At 33.0% G+C, this 19611-nt stretch overlaps 1 protein-coding gene across 1 annotated transcript in view; it reads right to left on the bottom strand.

Moving 5' to 3' along the window:
* Window positions 1-16556: 16556 nt before the first annotated feature.
* LOC143245827 (G-protein coupled receptor GRL101-like) overlaps window positions 16557-19611 on the bottom strand; it is a 29226-nt gene continuing 26171 nt past the window's right edge. The window contains 1 exon segment of the mRNA XM_076492083.1: window positions 16557-16846. Coding sequence (XP_076348198.1) covers window positions 16664-16846 — 183 coding nt within the window. The 3' untranslated portion in view covers window positions 16557-16663.

The raw sequence follows: 19611 nt of genomic DNA, 5'->3' as shown, positions 1-19611 counted from the left end.
CGAATGATGAAATTTATATTAGCAATGAGTTATGAGCGTTATGCACCCAAAAACACAAAGAAACACAAAACATTAATAATAAATAAATTAATAATAAACTGAAATTAAAATCATTATACAATTAATATTAATGAGTGTTACACGCATTACTGGATTTTGCATATAAAAATTTTAATCAACATAAATAAGGTCATAAAGCTGGTGATTTTTATATAAATATATTTTTAATGTTCAGTTTATTCTCCAGATTATTATCATCTCACAAATCCATCGATATTAGATACATATTATAACCTTTTTATTTTATAATTACAGTTTAAATACCAACGAAAAGTGAAGCACCGGTAATAAATAGGCCTAAAGTTTATGATAAAAATTCTCAAAGTTTAATATTGAAAGGTTATTTCAAATAACATCAGTTTTTAAAACCAATAAGTTAGGGAGAAAGAAAGACAAAATATTTAAACCAAAAACGTAACAATAAAACAGGGAAGTCTCTCTGGACACCTAATAAAAACATAAGAATTATGGTCACTAACCTCCGACTTATATGTTTTTAAAACTGCCCAAGGACTTTGAAATGTCCAGCTAAATATACGTTTAAATGAAAAAGTAAAGCGATCTTCAGCTTGTCCTCGTGCACGTTAGAAGTTTTTGATTTTATATAGATGCTTAAGACAACAACATTAAGTTGTAGTTTTGTTGCTTGACTATACGGGCGAACTAGGCCTTTACACAACACAACTATACGTATTAGAACGTTTGTCGTATAGCAGGTTTATCGTAGGCCTAATTATACAAAGCTGGCCGTTCATAAATTGATTGTCAAGTTTGTTGCAGACACTTTACTTTTAAACATTAGGTCAAATTCTTTCAGCCATGTTTATTTACCTGGTTTTCATATCAAGCCATCTTCTATCCTTTTTCACAACTAATGAAATAATAAACACAGTATAACATTAGCTTTGTAGACGTCATCAAGTGGTAAATGTTACTTTTAAGTTCTTTAAAACCAAACAACGAATCTGACTGCTACTTTTTAATGCACCAACAGCTGAAATTGTGAAACGTATTCAACGTCTCGAACCTTGGATCCTCAGCTGGATTCGCTACTTATTGATTTTAGTGTGTTTTTTTAGAAGAATACCGACACTAGTTTTCTAACCAATCAACAACTGTCTCAACGAACTGATCACGTGACACAACACTCACGCGTGTTGTGGTAAACTAATGAGACACCTTGGACCTCCATAATAAGAGTTCAGGCCAATGGTACCCAATTACATAATGTACATCACTTGAATCATATATTTTGATTTTACTTTGAACTCTAAGGTCAAACCGAATAGAATAATTCGTGTGAATATTTTTATTGGAAATTTAATCTCTGTTCACGTGGCTATATAGCAAGTCAAAATTCTGCATCGAATCTAGAGCACGATAAATTTAGATGTTCGTTATTTTCAACTTGAACGACACCTTATACGACCTATTGGATAAACGGCCACATCAAATGTCACATGGTTCACACCGAGTCGCTACCAACAGAAATTTAGAACTGCTGGCCAGAGAGATAGTTCAACTAGTCTCCAGGATGCAATGATTACCTAGTTATTAATCGAATAGCTGGATTGACTGCTACAGTTATTACGCTTTCCACAACTGAAATGCCGAAATTTGTTCAGCAGCGTATTTTAACTCGAACGTTAGTTTCTAACCCGTAAGTTTCCTACACTGTACGTGGTTTCACGAAATGTCCATCTTTTCGTATGATATATCCTTCTACTGACACTGCTTGACGTAAACGTAGTTTTCGTAAATTAATCGTAGCTTCGTTGTGATTGACGTGAGTTTGTTTTCACTGTGGTTCAAACAAACACCGTTTGTTAACTAACGGTATAACTGATTTTAATTCAGTTCAATATGACTGACGTTATATATAAAAAGTGAATACCTGAGAAATAAGTTACAGATTTAAATGGTTTGGTACAAACGTATTTGTGATTAATCCATCGATATATGTATATCAATCATGTAATCAAGGAAAACTCGTCCGATCTCATTTAATAATCGTCCGTATTTAAAAGAGGAATATAGTTATTCTTATTAGCTGTTCACAAAGCTAACTGCATTATGGTTGGATGTACTGAAAGCAAACTGGATTGTGATCGGTTGTACAAAAGTAAGCTGTATTATGATTGGTTGTATACAAAGTAACCTGCACTATGATTGGTTGTACGTAATGTAAGTAGAGAATTAAAGATATGAGTTAAGAATAAATTTTATACGTGAAAAATATACTCATCTCTAAACCGAGAGAGGGAACCATCAGTCATTTTCTTTCCGATTTTAGAAAGCAATTATCTTTTGTAACCTTCGGCTTTCAGCATGGTGTCTAATTTCGCCTCCACATGTTTGAGACAATATTTTTTTATTAATAAATGAGTCAGAACAAAAAGAACGTTTAATTCACAAGGAAGAAAGCAGATGACAATGAAATGTAAAATAACCACGGGTGTAACCATGTTAACAACAGTTACGTATAGAAGTAGGTTTAACTAACTAGCAAGAGCAATCTATTAATCTATAAAAATGGTACAAAAACAAATAAAAAACCGGTTGTACAATTCTAATCTGACGGCAGCCTCTAACCACAAGCCTCTGACGACCGACTCACAGTATCTGTCTCTTCATGGGCATGGTTATGATTTTTATTGACACAATTTTATATATATATCAACTGTTATCTGGTCGTGATAAAGCAGGAGTCTTTCAGGCAAATTCCAGATGAGTGAGCAGGATCAGACTGGACTGTATCGATGTTATCGTCACCCGATGTGCTTTTGTTCAAGTGATTACATTACGACAATTTATGAGAGCTGTTAGGTCATTTGGAAACCTGTCGGCTCCAAGAAGTCGTTGTGGACAGGCAAAAAATGAGGACCGCGTGGGATGATGGGAATTTATGTTTCTGCTACTGCATATCCAGGACGTAGGTGTATCGAAATACACTGCATCTGTACAGCTCATGAAAGACGTAGGTGTATCGAAATACACTGCACCTGTACAGCTCACGAAGGACGTAGGTGTATCGAAATACACTGCACCTGTACAGCTCACGAAGGACGTAGGTGTATCGAAATACACTGCATCTGTACAGCTCACGAAGGACGTAGGTGTATCGAAATACACTGCACCTGTACAGCTCAGGAAGGACGTAGGTGTATCGAAATACACTGCATCTGTACAGCTCACGAAGGACGTAGGTGTATCGAAATACACTGCATCTGTACAGCTCACGAAGGACGTAGGTGTATCGAAATACACTGCACCTGTACAGCTCATGAAGGACGTAGGTGTATCGAAATACACTGCATCTGTACAGCTCACGAAGGACGTAGGTGTATCGAAATACACTGCATCTGTACAGCTCACGAAGGACGTAGGTGTATCGAAATACACTGCACCTGTACAGCTCATGAAGGACGTAGGTGTATCGAAATACACTGCATCTGTACAGCTCACGAAGGACGTAGGTGTATCGAAATACACTGCATCTGTACAGCTCACGAAGGACGTAGGTGTATCGAAATACACTGCATCTGTACAGCTCACGAAGGACGTAGGTGTATCGAAATACACTGCACCTGTACAGCTCATGAAAAGGATTTTCTGTATTCCTCACATGTCGACTAATAAAGTGAATTTATTTCCCTTTCTAAAGGTCTTTCAACATTCTTTGTGGTATTAGTGATCGGAGAGAATTTCATTTGAAAACCTGGTGGTGGGCTAAAATATATATATTCTTCGGGAAGGACACGTGATGACGTTTAAATCTATTTGTCTCTCTCACACACATACACAACACCTGTACTAATTTTGGTTTCATGCACTATATGGAAGACAGTTGGTTAACACTACTACTACCGACACTACTGATGAAATAGTGGGAATTTCGCCGTCAGAAGCTCAGTTTACTACAACGGGACACGAACCATCGACTCACAGATTTGTAGTTCAGCATGAAACCACTAGACTGTGCTTTTCTAAATTCTTTAGTATCTTACAGAAATCAGTTAAATGTTTGTTTTGGTTCATTTCTGAATGATAACAAAAACAGGGACAGCAAACAGATCTATAGATCCCGTCTGAAGGCAGACCGTTTAATAAGGGAACTACTTTTACCTCAATTACATGTAAAATGTTTAATAATTCCAGTATATTAACATCTTGAAGTTATCTGACGTTTCAATAACACCAAAACGCTCAATGGTTACTTGGTAACAATTAAAGTGCGAGATACAAGGAGTGATAAAAAATGATATATAATGCGTCCTACGTGTCCGAATGAGTTTGAGTTTCGATTGTCTTGTATCATCCAGATCTCAGTATTACATCCAGTCATTTCCGGTTCTCTAGATTTGAGGATAACATAGTTCCCAAACAACCGGAGTTTTAAGATAACTTGTTCTTATACAAACAATATGTTTCCTTTTACAATCTTCTAAATATTTATATTACGACTCGAAACCAGAGGTTCGTTAAAAATAACATTTAACTTCAATATCTTCTCTCCCACAGGTCTCTGTCCAATAATATTTTGGTTTAATATCATGAGCTGATCAGTTGAACTGGAAGATGGAAGGCAAAAAAACTGTGATTACATGTACGTCATAACACGTACGGAAGAAACACTTGTGCATCCACGGTTAACTTGTTTTTATGACGGTTTTACGTCTAAAGGTTTTCCAATATTTCTCTGGCTTTTGAAGTTAAACCTTGTTCTCTGTTGAGTGTTTCACTTTTAACAGCTGTGAATTACGCAGGGATAGAACTCCAAATTATTCCAATCTAGACCCCAAGCTTACTGCTTAGCCTCTAAGTATAAAGCTACTGTACATCGCTGAAAGTCGAACATAGAATTTTAGCATTAAACTTGCGTAAAGATATCTCTGGCTAACCAGGTAGGGACTGCAAAATTAGTAAACTTATATCTGGCTCACCGGGTAGGGAATACAACATCAGTAAAGTTATCTCTGGCTAACCTGCAACATTAGTTAGGTTATCTTTGACTCACCTGGTAGGTACTACAAAATTAGTAAGTTTTCTCTAGCTCACCGGGTAGGGACTGCAACATTAGTAAAGTTGTCTGTGGCTCACCGGGTAGGGACTGCAACATTAGTAAAGTTGTCTGTGGCTCACCGGGTAGGAACTGCAACATTAGTAAAGTTGTCTGTGGCTCACCGGGTAGGGACTGTATCATTAGTAAAGTTATCTCTGGCTCACCGGGTAGGGACTGTATCACTAGTAAAGTTATCTCTGGCTCACCGGGTAGGGACTGTGTCACTAGTAAAGTTATCTCTGGCTCACCGGGTAGGGACTGTATCACTAATTTCGGTGTAATTTAAACTTTAATATGTTTAATGACCTTGTAAAAGTGTATGCGTGTTTTCTTTCAGGAAAGTCACGTTGGACTCTCTGCTGAGTCCACCGAACCCCTTATTTTGACCTTGTAAAAGTGTATACGTGTTTTCTTTTAGGAAAGCCACTTTGGACTCTCTGCTGAGTCCACCGAACCCCTTATTTTGACCTTGTAAAAGTGTATGCGTGTTTTCTTTCAGGAAAGCTACGTTGGACTCTCTGCTGAGTCCACCGAACCCCTTATTTTGACCTTGTAAAAGTGTATGCGTGTTTTCTTTCAGTAAACCCACGTTGGACTATCTGCTGAGTCCACCGAACCCCTTATTTTGACCTTGTAAACTTATTGCTTTACTAGCGGAAAACACGAGTATAAAACAGCTCGTGTTTTGTGAATTAATTACATTCATTATTCTTCTTGAACAATTCCTATTTACATGAAAGATTGTTCGTTTGTTTTGAATTTCGAGCAAAGCTACACGAGGTCCATCTTAAGCCGTAATTTAGCAGTGTAAGGCTAGAGGAAAGGTAGCATCACCACCCACCGCCAGCTCTTGGGCTACTCTTTGACCGTAATATTATAATGCCCTTACGGCTGAAAGGGCGAGCATGTTTGGTGTGACAGAGATTCGAACCCCAGACTTACATGAAAGAAGGAAGATTGAAACCTTAAATAGTCAAAATGTGTAACTTCAAAGTTACAGTAAAAACTCTTATAATAATTTATTAGAATTTCATAAACACTAAAGACTCTCCTAGACGGCTCACTAGTAAGTATGTGGGCTATTAACGAATAGTCTATTGATATGTAAATACGGCTCGTTTAGGTTGAGAAAATATGTTACGTAGAGCCGTTTTCACAAATATATTTCTCTACAAGTGGGTTTTCTCGACATCACTGCACAGTCCATTTGATTGTTTTGCGCTTAACTACACAAAGAAACAGTTACAATTTCACATAATAATAACATACAATGGAATGAATTTTCTAGATTTGTACAGAGGAGGCTGAGAAAAGAAAAACAAATTAAAAAGGAACCATCGAGTAGAAAAGTAAAGATTGTTTTCAAAACGAGGAGATTTTTCGACCCCCAAAACTAAAAATATACACGTTGCGCCATCTCTCGCTCTTTTTGTAAACTAGATATATGTGAAATACTGGTTAATACCTTAACTTTCCGTTAATAATTTTAAAGAGTATAACACGTATTCACTTTAAATATAATAAAGGGAAAACACGAGATGGTTATAATGAAAAAATCACCTTTCTGGACGACACTTGTTCTTTAGTCATGGCTCTTGAAAACATGTATTGTATATTTCATCCTCAATGTTTGACCCCAACACAAAGTAACAAATCATTATATTATTAATGAAAAGCTACTTTACCCACTCTTCATAATATTACTTCTCTAGATATAATAGTAAAAGTTACCATACAGTTAATAAATAGACATTTCGTCCGCTTTTATGCATGGTTGTTCTCTAGACATCAGAGTGAAGGTAAACAACAAACTCATTTGCAACGAGAAATGTTTTATTCGATTCTGTGATTGAATGACAGCTTTCAAGGGGTGACCGAATCTGAGGGATGGCCGCTTAGAGGGGTTCCACTGTAGTTGTATAAATAGCTGATGCTAAAATGATGGCATAATTAGTTCTATAAACAAATATTGGTAGCCAACAGGATAGATAGTATTGTCAATAGTATATTGTAAAATATGGCATACAAAGTTCTATAAACAGTGCATGTTAGATATTGGTATTAATCATTTCTCTTATTGTTTATCCTTTTGCAGAAACAGTTAACCAATGGATATTTCACCAACATCAACTAATGTTCAACTTTCGATGGAACAGCGACCAGTTTCAAACCTTATACCTATTAACTCTGGGTTTTGATACCAATAGTGATCAAACCACAGACAAAAGAACAAACAGATGATTCATATTTACTATCTAGGCATCACAGGAGATGCTTAAACAGTTACTGAACAGATATTTTAACGGTCTGTTTGTTCTCTAAATATAACAGTAGAAAGTTAAACATATACTGAACATATGTTTAATCAGTTTGTTTGTTCTCTAGATATTACAGTAGAAAGTTAAACAGATAGTGAATATACATATCATGAGTTCCTTTGTTTTCTAAACATAACAGTAGAAAGTTAAACATAAAGTGAACAGATGTTTCATCAATTTCTTTGTCCTCTAAATATAACAGGAGAAAGTTAAACATATGGTGAACACGTGTTTCATCAGTTTGTTTGTCAAAGGTGTTTATTATTCCATGCTTTTATTTATTGTGTATAGTTGTGTGAATGTGCCTTAGCCAGTTTATAATTTATTTATTATTTACATGTGTGTCAGAGGTGTTTACTATTTTCAAGCTTTTATTTAGTGTGTATATTTGTGTCAATGTGTCTTTACCAATTTATAATTTATTTATTATTTACATGTGTGTCAAAGGTGTTTACTATTTTCTTTGCTTTTAATTAGTGTGTATAATTGTGCGAATGTATCTTTGCCAGTTTATAATTTATTTATTATTTACAAGTGTGTCAGACGTGTTTACTGTTTTCCTGCGTTTACTTTGTGTGTATAAATGTGTATCTTTTCACGTTTGCTTATGTCGTTGTCTTTTTTAAATACCTTAGACAGTATAATATTATCTTTTGTTTGACATTTCTAGTTTGTTTTAAATTGCTTGCAAACGTTAGGCACTGGTATGGCCAGGTGGTTAAGACACTCGACTCCTAATGCGAGGATCGAGGGTTCGAATCCCCGTCACACCAAACATGCTCGTTCTTTCAGCAGTGGGTATGTTATAATGTTACGGTCAATCTCGCTATTTGTTGATAGAAGAGTTACCGAAAAGTTGGCGGAGGGTGGTGATGAGTAGCTGCCTTTTCTCTACTTTTACATTGCTAAATTAGAAACGGATAGCGCAGATAGCTTTCTCTGGTTTAAATATTATATTATTTTAAATTTAAAATTTTAAATTCTGGTATAAATATTATACACGTGTTTCATAAATAAGTTATATCCCCTTTTATCTTTAATATTATTTATTGTTTAATATCGTTAACTTAGTCTTATTGTTTACTTAGTGGAAGACAATACATAAATCTCGTCTTTTTAGCAGTGTTAGTGTGGTATCGAACTTCGGATTTTAGAGTTGTAAGTCCGTATACTTACGATTAACCCACTGGAGGGCCGTTACCTTAATGTATGAATTTATGAATAGCCTAAGTCTTTTAAACTAAGCCCAACGTATGACATATTGTGGTAAAAAATTTAATAAATAGTGAAAAGACCAAACACTGAAACCAATGAGTTTTAATAACGATTCTTGACATCGTATAATGGTAACATATCATATCTGTGAAGGTATTGATAACTTCACACGTGTGGCTAGATATTGTTATATTCTCGTAACTCTTAGACAATTGGAACGTCCTCTATACTTTGTAAATATGTCCAAAAATGTTTTATTTTCTTTTTTTAACAATATATTGGAATACAAGTTGTTTTTTTAGTAGCAGTTACCTCTTTCTTTCGAACGCCAATGTCATTAGACATCCTCTGACATTCGATCATCACTTAACTGTGCTATATTCACATGTCTTTGATTTTACCCGTTGTCATAGAAACTAAACTATGACGACACCTAAACGGTTATATCACACACAAATGTTAGATAGTAACTTCTAGTGGTTGGTCAGACTACCAATGTGCTGTTGAAATGTACCAATGTACTGTTGGAATGTACCAATGTACTGTTGGAATGTACCAATGTGCTGTTGAAATGTACCAATGTGCTGTCGAAATGTACCAATGTACTGTTGAAATGTACTAATGTGCTGTTGAAATGTACTAATGTACTGTTGGAATATACCAATGTACTGTTGGAATGTACCAATGTGCTGTTGAAATGTACCAATGTGCTGTTGAAATATACCAATGTACTGTTGGAATGTACCAATGTGCTGTTGCAATGTGAGCTGATACTTCAACTTCAAGTGTATTCTGGGATATGTTTTTTGTTTAAAATATATCACAACGTTTAATAAAGCAGACATCAGATCAACTGAAAGTTATTTCTACAAGTTTATTCCTATAACTGAAGTTATTCAAAAATGAATAGAAATATTTCAGGACGTGTATCAAAATGTTGTTATATTTCTACTGAATTTTTGTTAGAGTCTGTAGTTAAAATAACTTGCTGTAGTTAAAGCAGATCTTCACGTGGGGAAACTGACAAGTGAAATTACTTCATTACGTAAGATTTTGCCTGCCAGGACAGGTGGTTAGGACATTTGAGTCTCAACTTGCGAGTAAAAAGTTCGAATCCTTGTCCCATCAAACATGTTCTCTATTTCAGCACTAAAAGCATCATAATGTGGAGATCAATTCCAATATTCATTGATAAAATAGATGCCCAAGCGATGGCGGTAGGTGTTGATGACTACCTGCTTTCCCTCTAGCATATCACTGCTAAATATGGAACTGCTAGCCCTAATAACTCTCATGTAGATTTGCGCGAACTTCCAAAGAAATCAAACCAAATTTAAGTAACGTGACGCATAAAAAAACAAGGTAGTAAAATCACCTCATTACATAACATCGAATGTAAACAAACATTAATCTGATATTTAGTGGAGTGATCGTTGGTATGTCAGTTACAATGTATAATGGAGAGTTTATTATTATATCAGTTACAATGACCAGTGGAGTGATCGTTGTTATATTAGTTACAATGTATAATGGAGAGTTTATTGTTATATCAGTTACAATGACTAGTGGAGTGATCGTTGTTATATTAGTTACAATGTAAAATGGAGAGTTTATTGTTATATCAGTTACAATGACTAGTGGAGTGATCGTTGTTATATCAGTTACAATGTATAATGGAGAGTTTATTGTTGTATCAGTTACAATGACTAGTGGAGTGATTTTTGTTATATCAGTTACAATGTATAATGGAGAGTTTATTGTTATATCAGTTACAATGACTAGTGGAGTGATTCTTGTTATATCGGTTACAATGTATAATGGAGAGTTTTTGTTATATCAGTTACAATGACTAGTAGAGTGATCGTTGTTATATCAGTTACAATGACTAGTGGAGTGATTGTTGTTATATTAGTTACAATGTATAATGGAGAGTTTATTGTTATATCAGTTACAAAATCTACTAGAGAGATCATTGTTATATCGGTTACAATGTCCAGTGAATACATCTGTTATGATGTGTAGTAGAGAACATTGTTATATTAGACACAATGTTTAGTAGAGAGATTATTGTTATATCGGTTACACTGACAAGTTGAATCATTGTTACATCAGTTACAATGTCTAATAGAAACATCGTTGTTTTCTCAGTTACAATGTCTAATAAAAACATCATTGTTATATCAGTTATAATGTCTAATAGAAACATCATTGTTATATCAGTTACAATGTCTAATAGAAATATCATTGTTATATCAGTTACAATATCTAATAGAAACATCATTGTTATATCAGTTTCAATGTCTAATAGAAACATCATTGTTATATCAGTTACAATGACTAGTGGTGTGATTGTTGTTATATCAGTTACAATGTCTGGTGTAGTGATGGTTGGTATATCAGTTACAATGTATAATGGAGAGTTTATTGTTATATCAGTTACAATTACTAGTGGAGTGATCGTTGTTATATCAGTTACAATGTATAATGGAGAGTTTATTGTTATATCAGTTACAATGACTAGTGGAGTGATCGTTGTTATATCAGTTACAATGTATAATGGAGAGTGTATTGTTATATCAGTTACAATGACTAGTGGAGTGATCGTTGTTATATCAGTTACAATGTATAATGGAGAGTTTATTGTTATATCAGTTACAATGACTAGTGGAGTGATTGTTGTTATATCGGTTACAATGTATAATGGAGAGTTTTTGTTATATCAGTTACAATGACTAGTAGAGTGATCGTTGTTATATTAGTTACAATGTAAAATGGAGAGTTTTTGTTATATCAGTTACAATGACTAGTAGAGTGATCGTTGTTATATCAGTTACAATGACTAGTGGAGTGATCGTTGTTATATCAGTTACAATGTATAATGGAGAGTGTATTGTTATATCAGTTACAATGTATAATGGAGAGTTTATTGTTATATCAGTTACAAAATCTACTAGAGAGATCATTGTTATATCGGTTACAATGTCTAGTGAATACATCCGTTATGATGTGTAGTAGAGAACATTGTTATATTAGACACAATGTTTAGTAGAGGGATCATTGTTATATCGGTTACACTGACAAGTTGAATGATTGTTATATCAGTTACAATGTCTAATAGAAACATCATTGTTATATCAGTTACAATGTCTAATAGAAACATCATTGTTATATCAGTTACAATGTCTACTATCAACATCATTGTTATATCAGTTACAATGTCTTATAGAAACATCATTGTTATATCAGCTACTCTGTCTAGTGACAATCTCTACTAGTGATATGTAGCAATGTATACATTTAGTACAAGAACGGTTTAGAATTTTTCATGTTACAATTCACGTCACAAAAAAAACACATTACACACGATCATGGTGTCTTTATAATATTTATTGTATCTCAGCTATTTTGACTCGGGAAGAGTTCGTATTATTTAACTAACAATGTTTTTATTATTCTGTTTTCAGTTAAAGTTGTCTTTACTGACATTTCATAAAGTTTCAAAGAACAAGTTTAGTTCAATATCAGATCCATTGTCACGATAAATTAAACTGTACCCAAGATTATAGAATGAATAATAGCTGAGGTCCTGAAAGAATCTACTTAAAGGAAAGTGAGAAAAACCAAGAGTAGAGATGAAGAAACTGGAATATAACATTATTCAAAAATCTAGTGTGTACGAATTAACCCTTGTTATAACCTGCATATTAGATTATATTTGCATTCAAAAAGTAACTCAACAAATACCTTAAGAGAGCATGGAATATATTTTTTAAGAGAGAGAACTTACTACATATAATTTCCAAATACATTACACAGAAAGTATGGTAACAATGAAGATATACAAAACGTGAGAGTGAAACTAATGATGACAAATCAGATAGATATATGAGAATACAGTAATAACGAGGGACCAGATTAAATACATTTGTGTATTACTTTGATAAATGTGAATTATCAATATGAAAAATAAACCCCTTTCACATAGGTTAATAAGTTACATTCAGCGATTATTGAAATAAATGTTTCTCAATCAATTGTGGAAAAAATATTTAAAGAACGATCAATGGGAAATCACTCGTTACGTCAGAATATTTCTTGTGACGCACAGGCGTACGTCATAAATATTTTATGACGTCATACTGTATCTATGACTTCAAAGAGAATCAAATAAGAAAGAGTATAGGTGTGAGAGAAAATATTTAATTTATAAAATTTAATTTTAAGACGTTATAGAAGTACGTAAGTGAAATAGAAGGTAGAGAAATACAAGATACTAATTATGAAATACGATGAAATTATTAAATTACAAACCAATATAAAGTGGCATATGCAAGAAAGTATTAAACATATAACTTCGAATTTGTTTAATCACAGGATTTCAAAATGAACAGATTAACTACAGACTACTGAACACACATTTTAAAACACCACGATACATAATATAATCATACTAGATACATCTAACCTTACAGAACTATCCACACAACGTAATTAGTATGTAAGAAGTGTGTTGCTGAGTTCATATCTTATAAGAAGGACATTTATATCGTAACTTCTACCTCTAGAGAACTGTATACATAATATAACAAGAACAGGTCATGTCTGTTACTTCATTCATATCTTCAATAACACTGATATCCTAACCCCTACTTTTAGAGAGCTATCCACATAATATAACTAGAACAGGTCATGTCTGATACTTCATTCATATCTTAAATAACACTGATATCCTAACACCTACCTCTAGAGGGCTGTCTACATAATATAACTAGTACATGTCATATCTTGAAGGACACATATATCCTAGCCTCTACCTCTAGAAGACTATATACATAATATAAGTGGTACAGATCTTGTCTGTTGCAAAGTTCATATAATGAAAGACACTGTTATAATAAAATTATAACGTAATTTTATAGATACTCCAGTTTTTGTACTTTTACACATTTTGATCAGGTTTTTGTTTTAAATCCGTAGCTTTGACGTTTTTCATTACTATGTTCAATAACATAGCCATTTATAATTGTTATATATTGATATTTCAACAAACCTAGAAACAGTACTACGTATAGAATACTTTCTCATGAACTTTGTTCGATAAGATGAGTCATATTAGTGACTAGAAAAAGAGATGGAGAGATATATAAAATATTATCTGTTTAATCTTGTTTGAAAATAGATGTTAATGACATATCATGGAAGATATTTTAACTTCCTCGCTTCAAATCCAGGTATTTATTTCATAGGCCTATGTTTTCTACAACTGACTCAAATTCCACGTATTTATTTTACAGGCCTATGTTTGCTACAAATCACTGAAATTCAGTGCGTTAATTGTAGAGGCCGATGTTTTCTACATCTTACACAAGTCCACGTATTTAATTTTATAGGCCTATGATTTCTAGAACTCACTCAAATTCCATGTGTTTATTTTATAGGCCTATGTTTTTTACAACTCACCAAAGTCCACGTATTTATTTTATAGGCCTATGATTTCTAGAACTCACTCAAATTCCATGTGTTTATTTTATAGGCCTATGTTTTTTACAACTCACCAAAGTCCACGTATTTATTTTATAGGCCTATGATTTCTAGAACTCTCTAAAATTCCATGTGTTTATTTTATAGGCCTATGTTTTTTACAACTCACCAAAGTCCACGTATTTATTTTATAGGCCTATGATTTCTAGAACTCTCTAAAATTCCATGTGTTTATTTTATAGGCCTATGTTTTTTACAACTCACCAAAGTCCACGTATTTATTTTATAGGCCTATGATTTCTAGAACTCTCTAAAATTCCATGTATTTATTTTATAGGCCTATGTTTTCTACAACTGACTCATATTCCATGTATTTATTTTATAGGCCTTTGTTTGCTACAAATCACTGAAATTCTGTGCGTTAATTGTAGAGGCCGATGTTTCCTACATCTTACACAAGTCCACGTATTTATTTTATAGGCCTATGATTTCTAGAACTCTCTCAAATTCCATATGTTTATTTTATAGGCCTATGTTTTTTACAACTCACCAAAGTCCACGTATTTATTTTATAGGCCTATGATTTCTAGAACTCTCTCAAATTCCATGTATTTATTTTATAGGCCTATGTTTTCTACAACTGACTCATATTCCATGTATTTATTTTATAGGCCTTTGTTTGCTACAAATCACTGAAATTCTGTGCGTTAATTGTAGAGGCCGATGTTTCCTACATCTTACACAAGTCCACGTATTTAATTTTATAGGCCTATGATTTCTACAACTCACCAAAGTCCACGTATTTATTTCTAGAACTCACTCAAATTCCATGTATTTATCTTATAGTTCTATGATTTCTATCTTTTCATTATAATCCTCCGAAACTAATGTTGTGATAAAATTGGAACTTGTAACTGTATATTGTAATTATTCACTTCTTTTTGTAAGTAAATTTTTATAATGAAAACAATTCTTCTAAGGTTGCAACATTTGGTGACACGATAAACTTCAAATTAGTATTATCATCTTTCTGTTTAGTATAAGAAATGATAAACCTCATGCTGGTATTATTACATTTTTGTTTACTATTTGATAAGATATACTTCAAATGGGTACAAACACTTTACAACTTTAAGTTGGTACTAACATGTTCTTGTTTATTTACTATTAACAGGAAATACCCGAAGCTTGTGTCATCGTTTTTCTGTTTATTGTTTGATAGGATAAACCACATTTTGATTTTACCACATCTAGTTCATTATTTCATGTTAAGTACAAGTTACGTTAACTTTACATTTTTAGGTTTTTCTCACGTCTACACCGTACAGCATAATGAAGAACTATCTAGTTTTAATATAGTACAATATTACTTTATTTTTATTCATTGGTATATGTGTTAAATATAGTTTGAGGAAGACTTACAACTATTTTTAAGCAAAACTATCCCTTAAAGAATTGTCTAATTTCTACGAATCATTTCCACTTGTGTTTTCGGAAACTAAAATGAAATTATGAACCATAAAACAATTTTATTATTGTCTTGGGTGTAAACGTTATTGAAGATTGTGTTTCATTTAAAACTCAAGTCATCAAATTTCACTTGCTTTCATAGAACACGAGGGGTTTAAGTTACGAACACTTAAAGGAGTTTTAGTCGCTAGATGGCACCGTAGACAAGGCTTGACTGTTTTTCCTTGACGAGCTGATAACAGGTCACGTAATGGAACAATTTCCCATTAGTATCCAGAAACGAGGGATTATGGTCTGGACGAACTGGTACATCCGGCAGGAAACTACTCAATCCAAAAAAGTTAAAGAAAATAAGAAGGAAAAATCTTTACTTTGGTTATATGAATTTTAAGAAAACTACTTAATCCAAAACTACTTACTTCAAAACTACTTAATCCAAAAAAGGTACCAATTAACTCTGTTTTCGTTGTTTCTTTCCACTTATACTGTATAACATTTTATAAAACAAGTTAGAGTAGAATCATTTTATTTTACATTGCTTAACAGAAGTGTGATAGTTACAGGTTTTAAACATAACCAGCTTAATATAGTCATTATAAGATAATTGTTGTTGCACATTGGTTAACAGAAGTGTGATAGTTACAGGTTTTAAACACAACCAGCTTAGTGTAGTCATTATAAGATAATTGTTGCTGCACATTGGTTAACAGAAGTGTGATAGTTACGGGTTTTAAATACAACCAGCGTAGTGTAGTCATTATAAGATAATTGTTGTTGCACATTGGTTAACAGAAGTGTGATAGTTACGGGTTTTAAACACAACAAGCTAAGTGTGGTCATTATAAGATAATTGTTTTCACTCCTGAGACTCCTGAGAGACTCCTGTGTTTTCAACAAAACCATTTCACAATATATACTTTGATAAACATCTCGTGTGATTTAATCAGTAATCTTACAACTGAACACGCAGGTTACATTAAGTTTTCCCTTGTAGGTAAATTATTATAACCATATCTAGAAAAGAAAGAATGTAAGTAACGACTAAGACTAGTAAACATTAATGAACCTTACAAATCATAGACTTCTGGGATTCGCCAGTAAATGAATTCATGAGAGAAAATCGAAACCTGGAAACTCTCATTCTAGCCGGGCTCAAAAAAGGGGCTGTCGCTAAAGTGTACAACAAGGGATTGACTGCAGCATTAAGAGGAAGAATAAAAACAGCGACCCAAGCAAAGATCTGCAATAAATAAAGAGAAGGTCCGTTAAAATGTTGATCTTGGTGATTACTAAAGAATTTCAAAAAAACAATTTGTGATTTAATTTGTATTCAAATATCTAGAATATTATAGGTAGTCAACTTGTACTGTTTGATACTGTACACATGAAGAATATCATAGATAGTCAACTTGTACTGTTTGATACTGAACACATGTAGAATACCATAAATGGTCAACTTGTACTGTTTGATACTATACACATGTAGAATATCACAGATAGTCAACTTGTACTGTTTGATACTGTACACATGTAGAATATCAGTGATAGTCAACTTGTACTGTTTGATACTGTACACATGTAGAATATCATAGATTGTCAATTTGTACTGTTTGATACTGTACACATGTAGAATATCAGTGATAGTCAACTTGTACTGTTTGATACTGTACACATGTAGAATATCATAAATAGTCAACTTGTACTGTTTGATACTGTACACATGTAGAATATCATAGATAGTCAACTTGTACTGTTTGATACTGTACACATGTAGAATATCATAGATAGTCAACTTGTACTGTTTGATACTGTACACATGTAGAATATCATAGATAGTCAACTTGTACTGTTTGATACTGTACACATGTAGAATATCATAGATAGTCAACTTGTACTGTTTTTGATACTGTACACATGTAGAATATCATAGATAGTCAACTTGTACTGTTTGATACTGTACACATGTAGAATATCATAGATAGTCAACTTGTACTGTTTGATACTGTACACATGTAGAATATCAGTAATAGTCAACTTGTACTGTTTGATACTGTACACATGTAGAATACCATAAATAGTCAACTTGTACTGTTTGATACTGTACACATGTAGAATATCATAGATAGTCAACTTGTACTGTTTGATACTGTACACATGTAGAATATCATAGATAGTCAACTTGTACTGTTTGATACTGTACACATGTAGAATACCATAGATAGTCAACTTGTACTGTTTGATACTGTACACATGTAGAATATCATGATAGTCAACTTGTACTGTTTGATACTGTACACATGTAGAATATCATAGATAGTCAACTTGTACTGTTTGATACTGTACACATGTAGAATATCATAGATAGTCAACTTGTACTGTTTGATACTGTACACATGTAGAATACCATAAATAGTCAACTTGTACTGTTTGATACTGTATATATATAGAATATCATAGATAGTCAACTTGTACTGTTTGATACTGTACACATGTAGAATATCATGATAGTCAACTTGTACTGTTTGATACTGTACACATGTAGAATATCATAGATAGTCAACTTGTACTGTTTGATACTGTACACATAGAGAATATCATAGATAGTCAACTTGTACTGTTTGATACTGTACACATGTAGAATATCATAGATAGTCAACTTGTACTGTTTGATACTGTACACATGTAGAATATCATAGATAGTCAACTTGTACTGTTTGATACTGTACACATGTAGAATATCATAGATAGTCAACTTGTACTGTTTGATACTGTACACATGTAGAATATCATGATAGTCAACTTGTACTGTTTGATACTGTACACATGTAGAATACCATAAATAGTCAACTTGTACTGTTTGATACTGTACACATGTAGAATATCATAGATAGTCAACTTGTACTGTTTGATACTGTACACATGTAGAATACCATAGATAGTCAACTTGTACTGTTTGATACTGTACACATGTAGAATATCATAGATAGTCAACTTGTACTGTTTGATACTGTACACATGTAGAATATCATAGATAGTCAACTTGTACTGTTTGATACTGTACACATGTAGAATATCATAGATAGTCAACTTGTACTGTTTGATACTGTACACATGTAGAATATCAGTGATAGTCAACTTGTACTGTTTGATACTGTACACATGTAGAATACCATAAATAGTCAACTTGTACTGTTTGATACTGTACACATGTAGAATATCATAAATAGTCAACTTGTACTGTTTGATACTGTACACATGTAGAATATCATAGATAGTCAACTTGTACTGTTTGATACTGTACACATGTAGAATATCATAGATAGTCAACTTGTACTGTTTGATACTGTACACATGTAGAATATCATAGATAGTCAACTTGTACTGTTTGATACTGTACACATGTAGAATATCATAGATAGTCAACTTGTACTGTTTGATACTGTACACATGTAGAATATCATAGATAGTCAACTTGTACTGTTTGATACTGTACACATGTAGAATATCATAGATAGTCAACTTGTACTGTTTGATACTGTACACATGTAGAATATCATAGATAGTCAACTTGTACTGTTTGATACTGTACACATGTAGAATATCATAGATAGTCAACTTGTACTGTTTGATACTGTACACATGTAGAATATCATAGATAGTCAACTTGTACTGTTTGATACTGTACACATGTAGAATATCATAGATAGTCAACTTGTACTGTTTGATACTGTACACATGTAGAATATCATAGATAGTCAACTTGTACTGTTTGATACTGTACACATGTAGAATATCATAGATAGTCAACTTGTACTGTTTGATACTGTACACATGTAGAATATCATAGATAGTCAACTTGTACTGTTTGATACTGTACACATGTAGAATATCATAGATAGTCAACTTGTACTGTTTGATACTGTACACATGTAGAATATCAGTGATAGTCAACTTGTACTGTTTGATACTGTACACATGTAGAATATCATAGATAGTCAACTTGTA

Source organism: Tachypleus tridentatus, chromosome 3, assembly GCF_004210375.1.
Source record: "Tachypleus tridentatus isolate NWPU-2018 chromosome 3, ASM421037v1, whole genome shotgun sequence".
NCBI classification, from domain to species: domain Eukaryota; kingdom Metazoa; phylum Arthropoda; class Merostomata; order Xiphosura; family Limulidae; genus Tachypleus; species Tachypleus tridentatus.
The sequence above is the reverse complement of the archived record's forward strand: the minus strand, read 5'-3'. Positions and strand labels throughout refer to the sequence as shown.